This window comes from Cyprinodon tularosa, unplaced genomic scaffold (genome assembly GCF_016077235.1).
Source record: "Cyprinodon tularosa strain WSP-4 unplaced genomic scaffold, ASM1607723v1 ctg58, whole genome shotgun sequence".
In the NCBI taxonomy this organism is placed as follows: domain Eukaryota; kingdom Metazoa; phylum Chordata; class Actinopteri; order Cyprinodontiformes; family Cyprinodontidae; genus Cyprinodon; species Cyprinodon tularosa.
The window spans coordinates 1,231,728-1,252,048 of record NW_024039318.1 but is presented as its reverse complement, the minus strand read 5'-3'; the positions used below and the strand labels follow the sequence as shown (position 1 = coordinate 1,252,048).

At 39.0% G+C, this 20,321-nt stretch overlaps 1 protein-coding gene across 1 annotated transcript in view; it reads left to right on the top strand.

Moving 5' to 3' along the window:
- Window positions 1–20,321, top strand: part of map3k10 (mitogen-activated protein kinase kinase kinase 10) — a 50,663-nt gene that overhangs the window by 22,880 nt on the left and 7,462 nt on the right. Inside the window, exons 2-3 of the mRNA XM_038306375.1 lie at window positions 14,854–15,034; window positions 16,711–16,859. Coding sequence (XP_038162303.1) covers window positions 14,854–15,034; window positions 16,711–16,859 — 330 coding nt within the window. The remainder of the gene's footprint in view (window positions 1–14,853; window positions 15,035–16,710; window positions 16,860–20,321) is intronic.

The window sequence follows — 20,321 nt, the reverse complement described above, 5'->3', positions numbered from 1 at the left end:
AATTGCTGGTGTCCAAACTGAAACCCCAGGTGATAACAGTTTGTAGAACCTCCTTGCCAGTGGGGCAGCATGTGGCCGTAGTCTAGAATATTTTAGTAGAGTGGTGGAACAGAGAGAGTTGAATAGTTGATCATTTTTCAGTCTGGTGCCTAACTTATGCCTTTTCATCTTGAGGTTAGTCTAAAAGTTTTATGTGGGATGTGGGTCTGCAGACTGCTAAAAAAAAAAAAAAAATATATATATATATATATATATATATATATTATCATTAGTATGTGCTAAAAAGCCCATTTTCTTCTAACTTCCACTAGATTCTTTTTAGAATATGCCTTTAAATGGTTCCCAATGACTAGCAAGGTTCTCCGGGCAGTTGGCAGAGAACCAGGCCCACAGCATCACAAACCCATCACCATACCTACATGTAGCCTAGAGTACATAATATGGTAATGTCCCCTTTAATGTTTGTTTTGTTATATTTTATATTTTAAATCCAACTGAGCAAAAGGTTTTGATTTAAATCATGGTATCATTTATCAAATTTGTAGATTTATGATGGTGAAGCAACAAAAGATTGTTCATCTCCCTCACTGTATGGTTAAAAAATTGCATTGTTTTTTTTTTTTTGCCATTGTGCTTGTTAATCCAGGGTTACAGTTTTTCAGGACCTCAAAAGCTTGCTTGTCCAGAGTCCATTGTTGCAGGACTTAACTCTACCCTTTGTTAGAAAAAATTCTTCCCTCTCCTCTTCTGCATGTTTATGTCGCCAGCTGTGACTCTCAATTCTCTTGTGTGTGACACCAAATCCACTTTAAGATGTTAAATGAATAATTGATAACCAGTAAAGATAGGCTGAATGGAGATGGAGATGCTGGATTATTCCAGAAGTTGTTCCTAACACTGAGTCAGAGTCAGCTGTTGATTATGGTGATAGCTGGAGGGAAGAACCTGTTCCTGTTGACTTTGGTTCACAGTGATCTGCAGCGCCTACCAGAACAGAATGTGACCAGGGTGTCATTAGTGCATTCAGCAGCAGCCACCTTTAGGAGAAAGCACATCCATTGCTGCTCTCTACATTCACTGTCCATTGTTATTGTTTTCTTTCATTCATAAAGTTCTCTTTATTTAAACAGAGTTTTCTGTAAAATGTGTTATCATTAGCTGCATTTGCAAAGACATTAAACTGGATTAAAAGGCAAAGTGAAGTAAAACTGTTATGTAAATACACTATATTGCCAAAAGTATTTGCTCACCCATCCAAATTATTGGAATCAGGTGTTCCAATCACTTCCATGGCCACAGGTGTATAAATTCAAGCACCTAGGCATGCAGACTGTTTTTACAAACATTTGTGAAAGAATGGGTCGCTCTCAGGAGCTCAGTGAATTCCAGCGTGGAACTGTGATAGGATGCCACCTGTGCAACAAATCCAGTCGTGAAATTTCCTCGCTCCTAAATATTCCACAGTCAACTGTCAGCTGTATTATAAGAAAATGGAAGTGTTTGGGAACGACAGCAACTCAGCCACGAAGTGGTAGGCCACGTAAACTGACGGAGCGGGGTCAGCGGATGCTGACGCGCATAGTGCGAAGAGGTCGCCAACTTTCTGCAGAGTCAATCACTACAGACCTCCAAACTTCATGTGGCCTTCAGATTAGCTCAAGAACAGTGCGCAGAGAGCTTCATGGAATGGGTTTCCATGGTCGAGCAGCTGCATCCAAGCCATACATCACCAAGTGCAATGCAAAGCGTCGGATGCGGTGGTGTAAAGCACGCCGCCACTGGACTCTAGAGCAGTGGAGACGCGTTCTCTGGAGTGACGAATCGCGCTTCTCCATCTGGCAATCTGATGGACGGGTCTGGGTTTGGCGGTTGCCAGGAGAACGGTACTTGTCTGACTGCATTGTGCCAAGTGTAAAGTTTGGTGGAGGGGGGATTATGGTGTGAGGTTGTTTTTCAGGAGCTGGGCTTGGCCCCTTAGTTCCAGTGAAAGGAACTCTGAATGCTTCAGCATACCAAGACATTTTGGACAATTCCATGCTCCCAACTTTGTGGGAACAGTTTGGAGCTGGCCCCTTCCTCTTCCAACATGACTGTGCACCAGTGCACAAAGCAAGGTCCATAAAGACATGGATGACAGAGTCTGGTGTGGATGAACTTGACTGGCCTGCACAGAGTCCTGACCTCAACCCGATAGAACACCTTTGGGATGAATTAGAGCGGAGACTGAGAGCCAGGCCTTCTCGTCCAACATCAGTGTGCGACCTCACAAATGCGCTTCTGGAAGAATGGTCAAAAATTCCCATAAACACACTCCTAAACCTTGTGGACAGCCTTCCCAGAAGAGTTGAAGCTGTTCTAGCTGCAAAGGGTGGACCGACGTCATATTGAACCCTATGGATTAGGAACGGGATGTCACTTAAGCTCATATGTGAGTCAAGGCAGGTGAGCAAATACTTTTGGCAATATAGTGTATGTCAGTGGGATTATTCTGACTGAATTTGAGGATATTTTTATTTTTATTTTTGAAAAGACCTGCCCTCTCCACTTAAAAAAAAATGCACATGCACAACCCTGTACGTGTTAATGTCACATATTTCTGCTTTGAGAAGCTGGACGATCTGGGTAGATACTATCAGAATAATCCCTTTAGCATATTAACATGACACCAGTTTCCATCTGTTTGGCTGTTTATTCCAGTCACTTATGTCCATTTAAGCAGTGCAGTAAGACAACTTTTTTGTTTTCAATCAGAATAAGCCTACATTTCAATCCAATCCTGAAATTTGGTACATGTAAACATAGCTAGTGTACAAATTTATGTCTTGTTGCCTCAAAAAAGATGGCAGCACATATCTTGGATTGATTAGAGTGATACCTTGGTAGAGCCGGTTCAGCAGCTGCAGCAGCTGGTACAGGACGTAATTCCGCTGCTGAACCTTTGCAATGATGGTGTTATTGTTTAGCTGTAACTTTAGGTGCTGTGATACAGTGGAACCCAGAAAAACATTAATGTTTCCACAGCTTTTTCTTTCTTTTCCTTTCCTATTTGTTCGGTTTTATTCTATTCTGACTCAGAAAATATGAATATCTTTAATAATAATAGCTGATCTAAGATGGAAATGTCTAATCTCATTTAATGTAAAAACAATAAGGGAAAAACAGGTTGTGTTTCTTTCACAGGATATGTAAATATCTGGTTTCAGCTGTGCATTATGTTAAGGTTGTGGTGGAGGTGTTATGAGGCACAGAACGGTTTTCACATAAACAGTATCAACGACAACTTAGAGTGGAAAATCAGCGATGGGACATAAGAACACTGGGAAAGGAAAGGAGGGGGGAGGATCCTCATAGGGGCACGAGGACATGCAGGTCCCAGCTGTCTCTGTTTCTCCCAGAGTCACGGTCTTTGTTTGTGACCTTCACCCTTGTTACCATAACAACAAATTAATGACAAAGCAGACTGGGCTGGATCTTTTTCCTAAACAACACAACTTTGAGGTGTATATTGACTGCTTTAGTGTCAGTTAATCATCAAGTTTCAGGTTGAGACTGAGCGGCATTTTGCTGTCTGCTCACACAGACATTTGCATATATCCAGTTCCTCCTTCGCCTAACATAAACAGCAGCCGAGGTGTCAAGGATCACTAAGGATTTTACCTGTTAAAGAGAAAATATCTGATTCTAAGAATCTCAGGACAACAGAAGGATGCAGCAATGAATGCAGTTATTGATCAATTGCTTGTTTGATTAAAATATGGCTTTTGTCATTATGATAGTGCCCATAAATAAGGTTGAGAAGAGGACTACAGCAGAGGTTTAATTTATTCATCCTCTTTGGTTTCATACACAAAATGGAGAGTTTAACAAAGAGGATGGAAAATATAAAGCCAGGAGAACTGTCCACTGTGTATACAGTATTTTAGTGGAGGGGTTATAGGTTAGTCTGCATTAGTGAGAAACCACTATGGGTTTGCTGAAGAAACTAAGAAGTCACCTAAAAGGCCAGTTTGAGATTTGAGCAATAAATGTACAAATAAAAATGATTGAAATAACCTTTTTTCTTTTAGTGACTGGCCTCTGCTTTAACAAAATATGACTTTACTACTGAAAACATGCAGAAAGCTGGTCAGAAATTATAAGAAGGGCTATGATGACATTTCCTATAGATAAGTAATAATAAGTTTCAACATGCCATTTATCAGGCGGTTGAATAATTTCAGATTTAAATGTATGTATTGATATTGTGGATAATTGAATGGATGGATGGATGGATGGATGGATGGATGGATGGTGTCTGAACCATTTGAGAGGCTACTGTTGGATGTGAAAGACTACCAGTACCAGTCCTTAGTGATTAGGACTCTTTAGGTTCAGTATCTGGAGAGAAGTTGTTTCTGTGTACTGAGTGAGATCCCAAACATCCAGAAATCGTCGTGGCAAACATGATCATTTTCTAAAAATAAACAATGTTTTTGGTTGGAAACTGACATAAACTAAGCTCTGATAAGAAACTTTGTAAACTATCTGAATGTGCTTGTTGAAGATCTGTAAGTGCCACTATTGTCCTGTAAGCTCAGTCCACCTGCAGCGACGGATCAGCTGATCACTGAGGGAAACTCTCTCAGCTGACAGCTCAAAGGGCCACGCCCAGAGCTCCAGCTGAAGCCTCTAGCATTGTTTATTTAAGGCGAGGCCTCATATAGGGAGGGAGAGAGTGGCACCTTACCTGGACTGTTCAGAGATGAAGTGTTTATCTGTGGATCCATAGTTAATCATTTAAATCTAATGAAAAACACACTGTTAACTATTTTCCAATAATTTTTAGTGATAGAAACTGTATACATGTATGTTTGAATAATTTACCTGAAGATGTTTAAGTCTTTTTCTCAGGTTTGCAGAGCATAAGCACCATAAACCAAACATCTTTTTTTTTTTTTTTGTTTGAATAAAACCATTCCTGGTAACAGAAGACTTCTACCTTCGTTCCCCTGCTGTGAAAAACCTGTGTGATGTGAGTTACTGTATCATCTATTCCTAAAGCACTGGCCTACCAGTACAGGCCTTGGTATGGTCTGCAGGTGTTTGAACTTTTCCCAGCACTCAGAGAGGGTCAGGGTCCAAAAATGGAGGAGTGGCAGCTGCAGGGAAAAGGTAAACAACCCCTGTCACATTGCTCCCTGAGGGATTGGCTGCAGTGCTTCTGATAGCTGATCAATACATGCTTTCATGTGGAAAAGCTAGGACACTTGGTAACATATTCACTTCTTTTGAAAGATATGCTCACATTTCAGTTTCTATTCAGTTTTTATACAATTTCCTCTAAAAGACTTAGACACACTTTATTGTCATTTTGTATACACAGAGTGTATACAAAACAAATTTTCATTGCATACAGCTTACATCAGTGTAATGATATGGCAGCTGGAGTAGATAAGCATCACCAATATGAAGTCCAGCAGTGATCAGAATGTGAACAATGTAGTTGAAAAAAGAAACCAATTTAAAATAATGGTGCAAAAGGCCATAAATATGAAAAAGTTCAGTGCAGTGCAAAAAATAAATGTGTGAAATGCAGTGGGAATATTTGTGTTCTATTTAAAATGATTATAAAAGCTCAGCAACATTGGTAGAGCAAAATAATGTGATGCAGAGTCCAGTTTAGTCCAGTTCAACAGTGTGATGGCAGAGGAGGAAAAGCTGTTGCAGAGCCTGCTGGACCTGCAGCAGATGCTACGAAGCCTCTTCCCAGGGGGCAGAAGTGATAAACAGTCCATGACGGGGGGTAAGGGGTCGCTGATGATGTTACGGGCTCGGGACACGCAGCGCTGGTAGGAAATGTCTTTAATGGAGAAAAGAGGAGCCCTGATGATCTTCTCTGTAGTTCTCACCACTCTTCTCATATTCTTCCAGTCTGAGGAGCTGTAGCCTCCACACAACACAGTGAGACAGCTGGTCAGAACGCTCTCTATGGTACTTATGTAAAATAAAAGAGATCTAATTAACCTGCTTATCCAATAAAGAATAGAAGCAATATGTATATTCTGAGGAAAAAAAACTTTGCAGCTATTGCCATCTTTAGATTTGGTAACTTCAGAGAAGCACTGTTTCTGACATCAGTCTGCTCCACTCCTTACTGTCAGCATAAATATGTTTAAAGGGTTTCAAGCATGTTCAGCCTATTTCAACTTTCCCCACAACAAAACATTTTTTGGAGGTTTATTTGCCTTCCCCATCAGTTTTAGTCTGCTGTGGACAATAGTCAGTATATTCTATTTCTACTTTTATGAATGATATTAATAAATACAATTTGTTATATGTCTCTGTGCGGGTAGTATACTGATGCTAGTAATTGTTATACCCAATTAAAATCAGCAAATTGCCTGTGCTACTGGAAGTTTGACAGGTAGCATAAAATAAGATGAAATTCTAAGCCAGGTTGTTGCAAATAATGATAATAATAGTGGTTATTTAAAATCAATGACTAATAATGATGAATATTATAGTAAGTATAATATAAATACAATAAGATCAATCATGAAACCTTGGAAAGTTTTTTTTTCTTCTGCTTCTTGAGTACCATAATGTTTACTCCAGTACTTTTATGGATCTTTTTCTGTTGGTTGTAAATATTTTATTTAGTTTTTTCATAAACATTCTACAGTATTTAAGTTCAGTCATTCTATCTTGACCGAAGAAAATAAGAACTTGTACTAAAAATAGCTGATCATTTTCAGGTTTGGTTAGTTCGCTTTGCAGGTGCTAAGTATTGTATGAACATATTCTCCACCCATAAATTTCCAGAGTTTGGTCAGGAAAATATTATCTACATTTTCTTGGAGGCCGACACTAAAACTGTGCGCCTGCTGCCTGCTGTGTTTGCACATGCAGCTGGTTTTGCACCTTGTATGAAAATACAGTTTACATTTCTAAATAGGTTTGCTTGTGTTTTCACACATGCAAACCGTTTGAAGATTAGACCCTATATGTACAATTTGGAGATGGTTGTGCTTCTCTCCTCATAGGTTTGGGGAGGGGGGGTATGGATTAGAGCTTGTGGATTTTTAATATTCTGAGTATGCTAAACATTTAGTTTTACCTGCTTGGCGAGAGCCCCCTAGTTTTAGCCAAAGCAGTGGTTGGATATGATGCACATTGCAAAAAACATTGCGGTAGGTTACTTTGAAGGCTGGATGAGGTTGATGCCTTGGTGATGCTGCTTCATGTCTATAAACTTTATTTAAAATGGTGAAGTGTACAGTTTAAACATATATGATGCCATTTGATGCACTGTTCTAGATTATTGCACCTTGCTCATTTGTTTCATTAGTCATCTTTTTCTAATTGTATGACTAACAATGTTAATCATATGTTGATTGTTAGTGCTGGTTTCAAGCCATGCATGAGCCACCCCAGCTGTACCAGTATCTTTTTACAGTTTAATATACTAATTATTTCGTGACTTGATATTACTGTCAAGATATTATGTTTACTCTTCTATTCTCAACACGGATTGTGAATTCCCAACATGCTTCTTGTGTATTTGGCAGCACAATAAGGAACCTCCTGGACTTTGCAGAGACTATATTTTTAGCTTTCTTATAAGGCTTGTGTCCAGAGTGAAGGGGGTTACATAAAGCCGGGCATACATTAAAAGTTTTTTTGCCCTTTTCGGGCTGATTCTCCAGTCATGCGAGACTTTTTTGATCGGGTCAACTTTCAGCCTGATCGTGCGTCGTTTAGTGTACAGGGGGTAACGAGGGGAGATCGGCCTCTCACGACCACCTCCCGATCAGGAATCGTAAGGTCGGGAGAAAGTCAATAATGTTTAAAATTCAGTCGGCCCTTGTAAGGTCACTGAGCGTCGGGCCGCTCAGTGTGAGAACATAGATCGAGAGCTGTGAACCCTTAAACCCTGCGGTTTCGTCATACAGTTTGAGCTGTAGCTGCGTGCAATGATTGAAAATATCGCACAGTGGGCCGGATCTATCAAAGGTTTGCGTGTATAAAAACGTGAGCTATTTCACTGCGCACGCTAAAAAAATGTACAAACTGATCTATCAACAGCGTGCTAAAAGGATTTGGTCTTTAAAACGTGCTAAATAGCGCCTCTTATCCATTTAGTACTTTTTCTGCAATGAATATGCAATATGGGGCGTTTACACGCAAAAGTGCGTCTTGTGGGAGGAGAACATGTAAATATATTAATTTAGCACTCGCAAAGTGATTTATCAAACCTGAAAGCAATTTTGCTAACGGTATCTGACTCTATATTTAACACGTTTCAAAAGAAGGTGCAAATGGTCTGTATGCGTAATTGCGCACACATGGAGCAAGGAGACGCAGAGAACGCATTTTTTCACTCCGTGTGAATATTTTTGCAATGAAGGAGGAAACGATCATCAAAACATATCGTTTATCCAGCATTGCCATTTTGGAGCTGTTGGGGGAACTCCGAATGGATTTGGAGCCAGCCACAAGGAGGACCCACACAATACAAGATATCACAAAACTCCTTGCAACGTTGCACTTTTTTGCATCTGGGTCATTCCAGCGTACGGTTGCAGCGAGAGCTGGGATCTCCCAATCTCGTTTTTCAGAAGTGCTGTGCGACGGGGTCGGGGTTCTCCCCCTGCGCCTGTGGAGCAACATGCCAATGCTGCGGGGATGCATACACGCAGTAATCTCATCCACAGTCACTTCTTGTAAGCCATTTGGTATGTGCATTTTTGTACAGGCCAATACAAAACACCTGTTTTTTTTTTTGTTTTTTTTACTGCAGTGAAGTAGAAATTCAGCCACATACCACCCTAGGGAATAAAGGTTGCCAAAGTTTTATATATATATATATATATATATATATATATATATATATATATATATATATATATATATATATAATTTTTTGTTGTTGTTGTTGTTGTTGGGGGTCACTGTAAGATTTAAATTTCTTAATGCACTAGTTTGTAGAAACTACAAACTACTTTGCCGCAAACCAAAAAACGCGCAAAACCATCATTTAAATAGGGCGTCTCCAACAGTTTTGCACCTGCCACCAGTTACGCAATCACTCTTGTTAAATCACCCGCAAACCATGGTTCAGCCCCTCGCGCAAAATTCCAGTTTGCGAGCGCAAATTACTGCACGCAGAATTGGATCTTGATAAATCCGGCCCAGTGTGTGCCCGGCCTAAGGAAGCAAAAACAGTATAACAACCAAAAAGATAGTGATTCTCTAACCGTATTTGGCTAAAAAAAAAATCCCTACTAGAAGGTATTTTATATTTAAACAATCAGGGTTTTGTTTTTAGGGGCTGATCTCTGAAATGCATGACCGAAGCACACTGTGTTGTGTGTTTATATTTATGAGAATAGGACTATTGGGCTCTTTTAAAAAAATGTATATTTAAAGTAAGTTATCTTCTTCTTCTTTCAAGTCTATTTTGAGGTAACGTTTCCAACGGTGCTCATATTGCATTGTTTAAAAAGCTACTCTTTCCTTGAGGTTGTCTTTTTGTTTTCTCCTCCATCTTCTTTCCCTGCCCTCCAAGGCTCTATGTCTAGGTTTCAAAGCTGTTAGCTAAGCTTGAAAAAAGCCGATCTGGAGGAAATACTGTCAGTAAGGAAAACCTGAGGCTGAAATGTTTGTGGTGTTAAATAGCAGCGGAGAGAATATCTGGGGGAAGAAGATGATGATATTTACTCGCATAAGAGAGCCACAGTGGGAACTAAGTCATTTATTTTCACTTTGTGTTTCTGAGAAATTCTCTCCTTATACCCTACCTTCTTTGTCACCCTCTGCTGACATACAAAACCTTCCTATCTTAACTGATGTTGCTTCTTATTTCTAATTTAGCAAACTAGTTAATAAAGACTATAAGGAAAAAAAAAACATCCTGGCATTTGTCTGTGTGAACATGTTTGCCTCCAGATGTTGATCGTCTGAGACACAGATATAGAAACAGTCAGCTCCAAAATGACAGGTGTCCCTTTAAGTTCTGACAATATCTGAACAGAAAAGACGTCCAGAGGAGGACTGGGGCTGTTTACCCCTGGAAGTATAAGTATTTTATTTTTGGACTAATTTGACAGCTTTTTATTTTGATAAATTATTTGATATTTATAGCAGATATGTCAGTATTTGACTTTTTAATACATTTTAGACACAGAATCCAGTTTCAGTTCTTGCCTATAGTTGTCCAGTGAGTAGTGATAAATTTAGATGCAGCTATTCTTTAAGGGCATTGGAGAACAGAGGTGATCAATCAGCATAAGGATCACAATTCAATTCAGTTTATTTATATAGCGTTATTTCACAACACATGTCATCTCAAAGTACTTTACAGTTCATCAAACAGTCAAATTGAGTCAAAGTTTTCTATCTAAGGAAAACCAGTTGATTGCATCGAATGCAATCCCTCACACTAAGTATGGTTGTAGCGACAGTGGAGAGGAAAAAATCCCTTTTAGGACGAAACCTCCAGCAGAACCAGGCTCAGGCTGAGCGGCCATCTGCTGAAGCCGATTGGGGTTCAAGGAGACAGAAGCAGAGATATAAAAGGCAACTGTAAAAGGCGGCCCGGTCCAGGAAACACAGCCAGTCAGACGAGCTCTGAGCAAACTCCCATGTCAGAGGATGAAGAGAGCACACCCAGCCAGTCACAGTCAGAGAAACAGGACTACACTGGAAAAACAGGCTGATCTTCAACATCTATAAATAAAGATGGTGGCAGCACAGCACACACAGCAGACATCATGGTGGTGGAAGCATCATGCTGTGGTAATAATATTTTTTTCAGCAGTGACAGGGGAAGCTGGTCAGGGTTAACGGGAAGATAGATGGAGGTTAACACATGGAAATCCAAGAGGAATCACTGTTATGCTACGTTCAACCTGCAATAGAGGCAGCAAAGAGCTTCTGCTGCTTCATTTTTTATGCTTTTACACATCAAGGTCTGAGGCACCTCAAGAGCATCTTTGACGCTCCTGAAGCGCGTCCATTTAAGGGTGTCCAGATGCATCTGATACTTTAGCTGCTACTCTGTTCCATAGCAGAGAGTGGCTTTGCTATATTTGCCGTGATCAGTGGGTAAAAAGTAATTTTAATATGTTTTTAAGTGAGACAGTTCACCCAAAAACATCATCTGTGCTGTCACTTCATCAAGATTACGATCCTGCCTTCAAATATTATTTTGCTGACGGAGCTGCTCAGACCCCCGTACCCCCGCGGTTCAAGATGCACTGCTCCTGCTTCTGCTCCTTTTGATGTGCCTTGATGCACGTCAACCATAGACTTTGCATTTAAACCAGCTGTTTCAGCAGCGTGCAATCTAAACGTAGCATTAGAGGCTGCAATGAAAGTTCACCTTCCAATAGAGCAACAGCCCTAATCATACAGCACAGCTGAAATTTGATCATTCAAATCATACCACCTGCAAGTGTTATGCTACAGTTCCACACACACTGTAGATCATATCAAGAGCCATGGATTGAACATAGGGCTGCTCAGTGGTGCAGTCGGTAGCACTGCTGCTTTGAAGCAAGAAGGTTCAGGGTTCCATTCCCAGCCCGGGGTCTTTCTGCATGAGTTTGCATGTTCTCCCTAGTATGCGTGGGTTCTCTGGTACTTCCTCCCACAGTCCAAAAACATAAGTGTCAGGTTAATTGGCTTCTCTAAATTGTCCTTAGGTGTGACTGTGTGCATGAATGGTTGTTTGTCTTTGTGTTGCCCTGCGATGGACCTGCAACCTGTCCAGGTTGTATCCTGCCTCTCGCCCGTAGACAGCTGGAGATAGGCACCGCTCCTGACCCCACTTGGGATTAAGCTTGTAAAAAAATGGATGGATTGAACAAAAGGCAAAAACAAGACTATTTGTTTAAAACCTGTAAACTCAGAAGGAGAGTACAAGTATAACTTTCATGTACGGTGTGGAAGGAGAAATCCTTGGCTCTTTTAGAGAAGGACATAAACACTGGACAGGGGCATCTTGAGTAGGTCACTTTGGGCAGATTCGTTTAAAATGGAATAAGTACCAAAAAAAAATAAGACAACATTTTTCGAAGATAACCTGATAACTTTCAAGCATGTAGATTGGAGTGTCATGGTTTTGGATAGCTTGCTGCAGCAGGACACGACCCGCGCAGTGTGACAAAATCCAACATAAGTACAGTATAACAGAGGTTGCGTAAGGAAAGCCTTCGTAAAACATTAAAAGTGAAGCAGAGATGGACCCTGAAGCATTGACTCATCAGCAGAGTCAAAACCTAGATCCTGATTATGCTGAGATTTAGTGGGATGATTTTAAATAAGCTGAGCATTCAAACCCCTCAAACATCTAACAGCCCATAGTAATCCTTGGACTGATACAGTGATGGTATTCTCACCGAAGCCATGCCAGACATAGGGAGTAAGAGGAGCTGTTAGGGAGCAGGGGGTGTCAACCTTTCTTTTTTGTTAGGTTTAACAATTTAAGTGATTATATATCATAATAAAGTAAAACAAGGTTTGATCTTTAATGATAACTAAATGCATTTTCTAAAGATCAATAAAAAAATCACCAGACTTACTGAATTTAAAGCTCCTCATTTTCATTTTTCACATGGCTATACCTTCACTTGTTACCACGTCTTGAAACCTGATGAAGATTCCTCATCAGGCAAAGCAATTTAAAATTTCAACTTTAAATTGGGGAAAGGTTATTTTTACACTTTCACTATGCAGATATTACAGTCAGTTCAGTCATTATTGCTCTTGCAAAGAGCGAGTGTGTGGGTGTGCTCATGTTTTGGTGTGAGGACCACTTTTCAATTACACAATAAAATTGAGGACCGTTTGTACCAAAGTAGATATTTCACTTCCTTTTTTGCGGTTTAGTTTAGGACTAAGGTGTGAAATTAGTTTAGTTTAAGGTTGGGTATGCACTACTGTAATAATGGTTAGGTTATGGTTAATGTCAGGGTGTCAGGGAAGTCAAAGCGAGTCAACACATGGTCTGAGTGGGTGAGTGCTGTTTGTGTTGGGGGGGTAGAGGTGGTACAACCAGGATAAATAATTTATTAAAGCTGTTTTTGGTGTTTTCCTTTATGAAGAAACCAAAATTTTATGATATAAAAGCAATATAGAAGTGAACTTAAGCACTGTGTTGGTTAAATGAATAATTTCTAATGTGCTGTCAGCATAACCTGACCTGAGATCAGTTTTCTGTTGGTGAAACTGGTCTCCTAGCAAACCTGTGGAGGGAGAAAAGGCACACCTTTCATCACGTGAGGTTTTTTTGTGTGTGTGTGTGTTCTGTGTGCGCGAGAGAGTGTGTGTGTGTAAACAATGACACGGCTGTGTGTCTCCTTGTTTCACCGCCCTTTGCATATGCCTGTAGATAAGTAAGGGAGGGAAAGGAACAGGGAACGCTACCCTCACCTGACTGCAGCCAAACTATGTGCACTCCAAACATTTCCATAAGCCGACTCTCACACGGAAGCGGAGGAGGAAGTCACACAGAGAGGGACAAATACAGGGAGATCAGCTGAGAGGGTGACATTTAGAAAGAGGCTATATGTGATAGTGACTTTCAGTGGACAGAAATGACCCAGGATTGGAGCAGAGCCAAAGGCAATAAAAAAAAAGCTGCCAGTGCAAACATAGATCCATAGAATTCAGCTAAATGACACAAACTTTTTTTGTGAATTCATTTTTTGACATAAATTCCCATTTTGGTCAGTTAGGGTTAACAAAATGATATGTTTTCTAAATGCCAAAAGAAAAGAGTGCTTCTGTTTTTTAACCTTGACGTGTTCCAGAAGTTGACGTATATTTCCTTAGAGTGTGGTAGATAATTGACTTTTAAATTTGGCTCAAACATTTAAACAGCAGAATGTATCACAAAAGACTCTTCTCACACTGGACATTCTCTGTTTGCTTTGTTGACTTCAGGTAGATGGTGCAGTCATAAGAACTAATCGGTTTCATCCTACAGATATAACAACACTTAATGCAATCCAAAACAACCCATAAATCGATGTGTAGGATTGTGTAGAAGAATGCACAAATATAGGCTATTTTTTTTTTTTTTTGGTTTTTAGTTATTTTTTCAGTTATTTATTTCTTATGTTGTTTATAGCTGTTTTACAATACTGTATTTATTTATATCAAAGCCTTTAGGACTGGATGTGCTGGACATTCTCATGCTATAAACAGTTGGATGTAACAATTTAAATGGATGAAAGAGAAACCTTCAGGTTTTAGGATGGTTTCAAGGATAATTTAGATCCACGGTTCCCTTCCTAACCTCATTTCAGACTTATTTACCTTTTTCTAATATGTATTTGAATTAATGCTTTATCTTTATCTAATGAAGAAAAAAAAGGATTAAGGTTGTGAATCTTTTTTTTTCTTTTTGTCATGTTTGTACATATCTGGTTTTGAATATAAATTGTGTTTTTTTAATTTCAAATAAATGAACAATCATATATTCTGCCATTTAATTTTCTTGCTTCCTGCTAATATTTACTGTGTTGACATATTAACATAATTTTTTTTTAAATTACTTTCTTATACTAAATGATTTAATAAACTTTTGCCTTAATTAAAAACCTGATTTTTAACTGTGGCAAAAGAGTCGTGTTTTTTGATATGTCCACATCTCACTTATTTATAGTTCAACTATAATATTTGCAGCATATGGTTGATATAATGTGTGCTTTTTTACTGTTGATTACTGTTTTTTGTTTAATCTTTTACATGTATTAAGGAAAGACCAGAACTTTTTTGATTATAATAACTAAATGTTCTCTTTTAAAATAAACAAACTTCTAATTGAATCTGTTTGCTCTTTCTCTTACTCCATCTCCTCTTCCACAGTCCTCATCCTGGAGCCGGTGGAAGGGGACGACCTGCATGGGAAAGTCCTGAAGATTACAGACTTTGGTCTGGCCAGGGAGTGGCACCAGACCACCAAGATGAGTGCAGCGGGGACCTACGCCTGGATGGCCCCAGAGGTCATCAAGCATTCTATGTTTTCCAAGAGCAGCGACGTGTGGAGGTATCAAAGTCTATCTGTCTTGCACTATATAACTTCTAAGATTTTTTTCAAACAAAAGCATTTAAAATATGTTAAATAAAAATATGAGTGAAATTTAAACTAAGTTAGCCCAGTAAGTTAATTGCCTCTGTTTCAGTTCAATTTGATCTTTGTTTTTGTTTTCTGTAGTTTGGTGAAGTTTATACAGAAAGCAGGTCCATAATTCTGATAGCTGCAGAACTGGGTCCTATGATGCTGTATTATGACATATTCCAGAGACATCCCTGTGAAGATAAGATTTACTTGGTCATAAGGCAAATTGATGTACCTTTTTTCCATGATATACCCACACCAAGACTACAACCTATCTTACATCCTGCTGGCAGCTCCCTTAGTTGTTATGCTATTAGGCTTTTCACATCAGATCCTATGGACCATAACTTCAGGACCTGCTCTTATTATGTTTGAAAGACCTAACCTTTGCTTTCTATTAAAATGATGAGAGTCCCATGGTGAGACATCTTGCACATGGTAAAGGTGTTTGGCTGCAATCTTCCATTTTTCCAGGACTTGTATGCCTCCAGGACTCTTAGGCGTGCAGGGAAGATTGTGGCTGATCCTTCGCACCCCAGCCACAAACTATTTCAGTCACTTCCAGCTGGCAGGAGGCTGCAGTCCATCGGGACCAAAACCTCATGCTGCAAGAACAGTTTCTTCCCATCTGCTACCAGCCTTAGCAATAACGCCCAGAGACACTGTCTCTCTCCCTCCCCCGTTCAGGACCTAGAAGCTACACCAATGTAGCATCTCCAAACCTCCTGTGTTACTTTAACGCACAGTCTACTGTGCATATACTATAAAACTATATACTATATATTCTATATAGTATATTGCATGTTTTATATCATATATAACTATAGATTCTGTATTCTCTCTATATATTTTAATTGTCTGCACCATCAACACCAAGTCAAATTTCTTGTAAGTGCAAACCTACTGGGCCATAAACTTGATTCTGAGTCGGCTGATTTTGATTCCTCTGACATTGCTAAGCAGTTTGGTGCACACACCTCCAAATTGCACAGAGCCAGCTGCAAGGTTAGATTAGAATATTTCAAGTGTTTCTTAAAATATTCCTAATTTCTTTGCTTTCAAGGAGGCAGAACTTGTCATAATCTTCTAGGGTGGACTAAATCAGTTTAAAGAATGGGTAAAGCAGCAACCTGTGTCCAAAACAGCAACTGAAGGACCTTTTAATTATCAGAACCACTGTAAAATGGTAATGTTGTGTTTGCTATAAACAGTATGCTTAGTATGATCAACTCTTATCACCAAGGAAGACACATTCCCCCCCATTCTTCTTTCTAAAAAATCAGATTAGATGGTGAGTTACTCTGAAGTTTCATCAAATACTCTTAATTTAGGTATGGAATTGGTAAATTCCATACCTTCTGGTGAAGGTGAGCCTCCTACAGTCACACATTTTTGCAGCCTCAAACTGTTTTATTTTCAAAATTGTCACCACTGTATTTCACAAAAGAATTGGTGTATTCATTGTGGTTGTGTGTGTTCACATATTCCATAAAAATTCAAATTAAATGAGGTTTAAGATTGTAGTTTTGGACGGTTTGTGCGAGGGGTTTTGTGTGTGTCTTAAAAACCCCGCTGACCTCTTCTCTGTCCGTTCTGGATAACAGTTTTGGAGTCCTACTGTGGGAGCTGCTGACCGGAGAAGTTCCTTACCGGGAGATTGACGCCCTGGCGGTAGCTTATGGTGTTGCCATGAACAAGTTGACACTTCCCATCCCCTCAACCTGCCCTGAACCTTTTGTTCAGCTGCTGAGAGGTAAGCAGGCACTACCTGAACACCCAAAAGTTTTTAGAATTACCCAAAGATGTGGGGAGCACCAATACCGTTCTAATAAACACCGTATGCACCTGTCATCGTGCTTGTCTCTCTGATTTCCATTTACACCAGTCATCTAAAATGACCTTGAGCGTGATGATGCAGAACGTGAGCTGGACCCTTCAGCTGCTGAACATGGCCTTTCTGTACTGGAAGTTTTAAACTTGCATTTGTTCATTTCGTGAGCAGGTTTTCTCTTGTTTCACACGAGCTGAGAATAAGAGTTGAAAATGTCAAGGGTTGGTCTTGTTTTGTGTCTTTTCCTGCTTTTTACTTTGAAAGCCATCCCTATAAACTACGGTAGAGTATTAACTGGCTCTTGTTTCACAGTTCAGCTCATCCCTGTTTAAACACTCAGTAAAAAACCTGACCTATTGTGCTCCATCTTAAACACAGGTAAAGAAGTTTAAGGTCAGATTTTATCTCTAACACATCAAAGCTCATTCCTGCCTCCTCACTCTTCTTTACCTCATCCAGGTCCATCCTCTAGTCTCCTCTCTTCTGTTTCCTCATATATCTTGTTATAGAGTCTCCCTGCAACATGTTTATTTTCCTCAATGATGTTAAAAAGTGTAACTTCTGAGACTCTTTGCTAACTAACCTGGATGACAGTGCTGATAAATGTTAGGATGTATATTTCTTATTGTAGGTGTGGAGCATGTTGTCTCTAACTAACACTGTCAGTCAGGGTTTTGGCTTATGAGAGTTACCATATGCTGTCACCATTTTGCTTCCTCCTCTTCCCCTGTTGTCTGCTTCCCCTGCCAGAAATGAAAAGTATAATCAGTCCAACAATCCATCGCCCTGACTTTGTACATTATATTGACAGATGAGGTTTTATTTTGCTTTAAAAAGCAGTAATCCATGGCCCCTTTCATCTGATTGTTCTATATAGGTATTTATCTTTTACCATAAGCATGTGAATTTAAAGCATATCTGAGGCAAAATACTATTTAGTTTGGTAATTCATGTTTTTGGGTAGAAAGTTGCATTACATAGCTTTTTTGTTTGCTCTTAATGAGAGAAACTCAAACTAAATTAGATCAATCATTTAGTTGCAACTGTTTCAGATCATCTCTAATTCTAGAGATGATATCATTTTATTATTATTAATCCATTATATTTATTATCTGTAGTTTGGCTAAATTTAAAAGGAGAGTCTAGAGATGCTTTTACGTGAGGTTCTCTGATTATCAGCTGTTAATATCTTACTTATAGTCCTCACTAGATGATGCTTTTTTGGGGTCTTGGTGGTCCTTTGTTGTGAAAGCTGCACAACTGGGTATTTGATGCAGCATGGAGGATCATTCCTGATATGTTGCTGTGAAGATAAGCATTGCTTGGTCATCAGCCAAATAGACGTACCATTTCTTCAAGAACTACTAACACTAAGACCATGGCCTAATCTTACCAACTTCATGCTGGCAGCACCCTTATTAAGTCATTTTTATGCTTGTCACAGCAGCTCATATGGAGCATAAGTTCAGTCGCTGCTCTAGCTTTGTCCGAAAGACAAGCAGTTGTCAAGTGACCTTTGTTTTCTATTAAAATGATGTGAGATCCAGGGTCATTTCTCATGAACATTGCGAAGCATTGAGGTGCACACACCTCCAAATTGCACATACCTAGTTGCCGAACCTGAGTGCTTTCATACTCTCTTACTGCCATTCTCCAGTCTGGAGATCATCTAAAACTAACGATGCTCTTCTGCTGCTATTTACACTGAAGGCTGCTTCTGAACAGTTTCCCTTTAGTGTTTTATTTGAAATACGATACTATGAAAAGAAATACAGTAAATTGATACAACTAAATAAATAACTAATACCTCTTTATTCTTAAGTGAGAATCTTGTAAAAGCTAAACAAAACAGCATTTAGATAAACTTAATTAGGTTGGATTAAGTCATTTTGAGGTAATTTTTCCAGGACTCACACTAAATCGTCGTTTGCTCAACACTTTGTTCTTTCCGCCAATGCAAACTCAGAGTACGCTAGTTACTGTCTACTGCAGGTACAATTCTGACTATTTTAGGTCCCAGCCAGACAAAGCCTGGTTTGAATAATATTAAACACCTTTCAATCGGTGGAAACCAGAGTGGAAACCGAGTACTTTTAAAACTGGCTCCCAGAGTGGATACATTTGAGTCACAAAGCATAAGACTGTAGTGATCAGCTGATCTGTTATGCATTTATTTTATTACAATATGCCTGAAAGAGTTTAGTAATATAATTGTCAAGTTAAATAGTTTTTTTTTTCTCATTTATTCTAATGTAAATATTTGTGTTAGATCGGCAGAATGCATCATATTGATTGCAGACTATATTGTACGTTTTACAGACTTTGTGGTAACTGCAAATATTGGGGGCTGCACTTGTGCATGTTTTCCCTGTGCATGTGTGGGTTCTCTCCAGGTACTCTGGCTTCCTCCCATAGTCCAAAAACATGACTGTTAGGTTAATTGGCTTCTCTAAATTCTTCTTAGGTGTGAGTGTGTGCGCATGGATGTGTGTCTTTGTGTGTCTCTGTGTTGCCCTGCGACGGAAAGTCCAGGGCGTACCCCGCCGGACACCCTGACCCTGACAAGGTCTAAGAGGGAGAAAGTGGAGGGAGGATGCAAATGTTGTATTATCATCCACACAAATAGATAAAACATAACACCATGTTAAATGTTTATGTTTCTAATATTTTTCATGTGGATTCAGTGGTTTTGTTTTTTCCCCTCTGATGGGAACTACCAATCATCAATTATGAGATACTTCATATTAACTTTAACAGCCAACACATTTAGGTTTTTATGATCTATATACCATTTACTATAAATGATGGATATTTCATGTTACTTTACAAAATATTATAGATACATTTTTAAAATTATGTTATTTGTGGTGATAATAATTAGAGTGTCAACAACTAAAAACTGGTAATGCAAAATAAATAGAAACAGGGGTTATAATGCATTTTTAGCCAATTTAATAAAAATATCTGTGAGCTTTTATTGTTTTATTTTATTTTTTTCAATTAAACTCCATAATTCAACAGAAATCCTTTAGAAAAGAACAGAAGGCATCGTTCTAGCATAGCCTTTCTCATGGGGTCTTTTTGTAAGAGAAACGCTTTTCTCTCACAGTTGGAAATTATTATATGAGATATATTTCAGGAAAGATTGAATTCATTTAAAAATGAGCTTCGTTGTGTTAGTCAAATGTTTAGCACAAAAATACCATATGTTGATGGATCCATAGATAAGAAGTACGTTTGTTGATTTACAACCTAAACAATGTTTCTGATGATGACAAAAGTGGCAAAACCAACCTGATACTTGAAATGAGCAACCTTGTTAAAGTTATGTTGTTTTTCTTCATTTTCTATCTACATCTGCTTTTAATGGACATTATTAACATT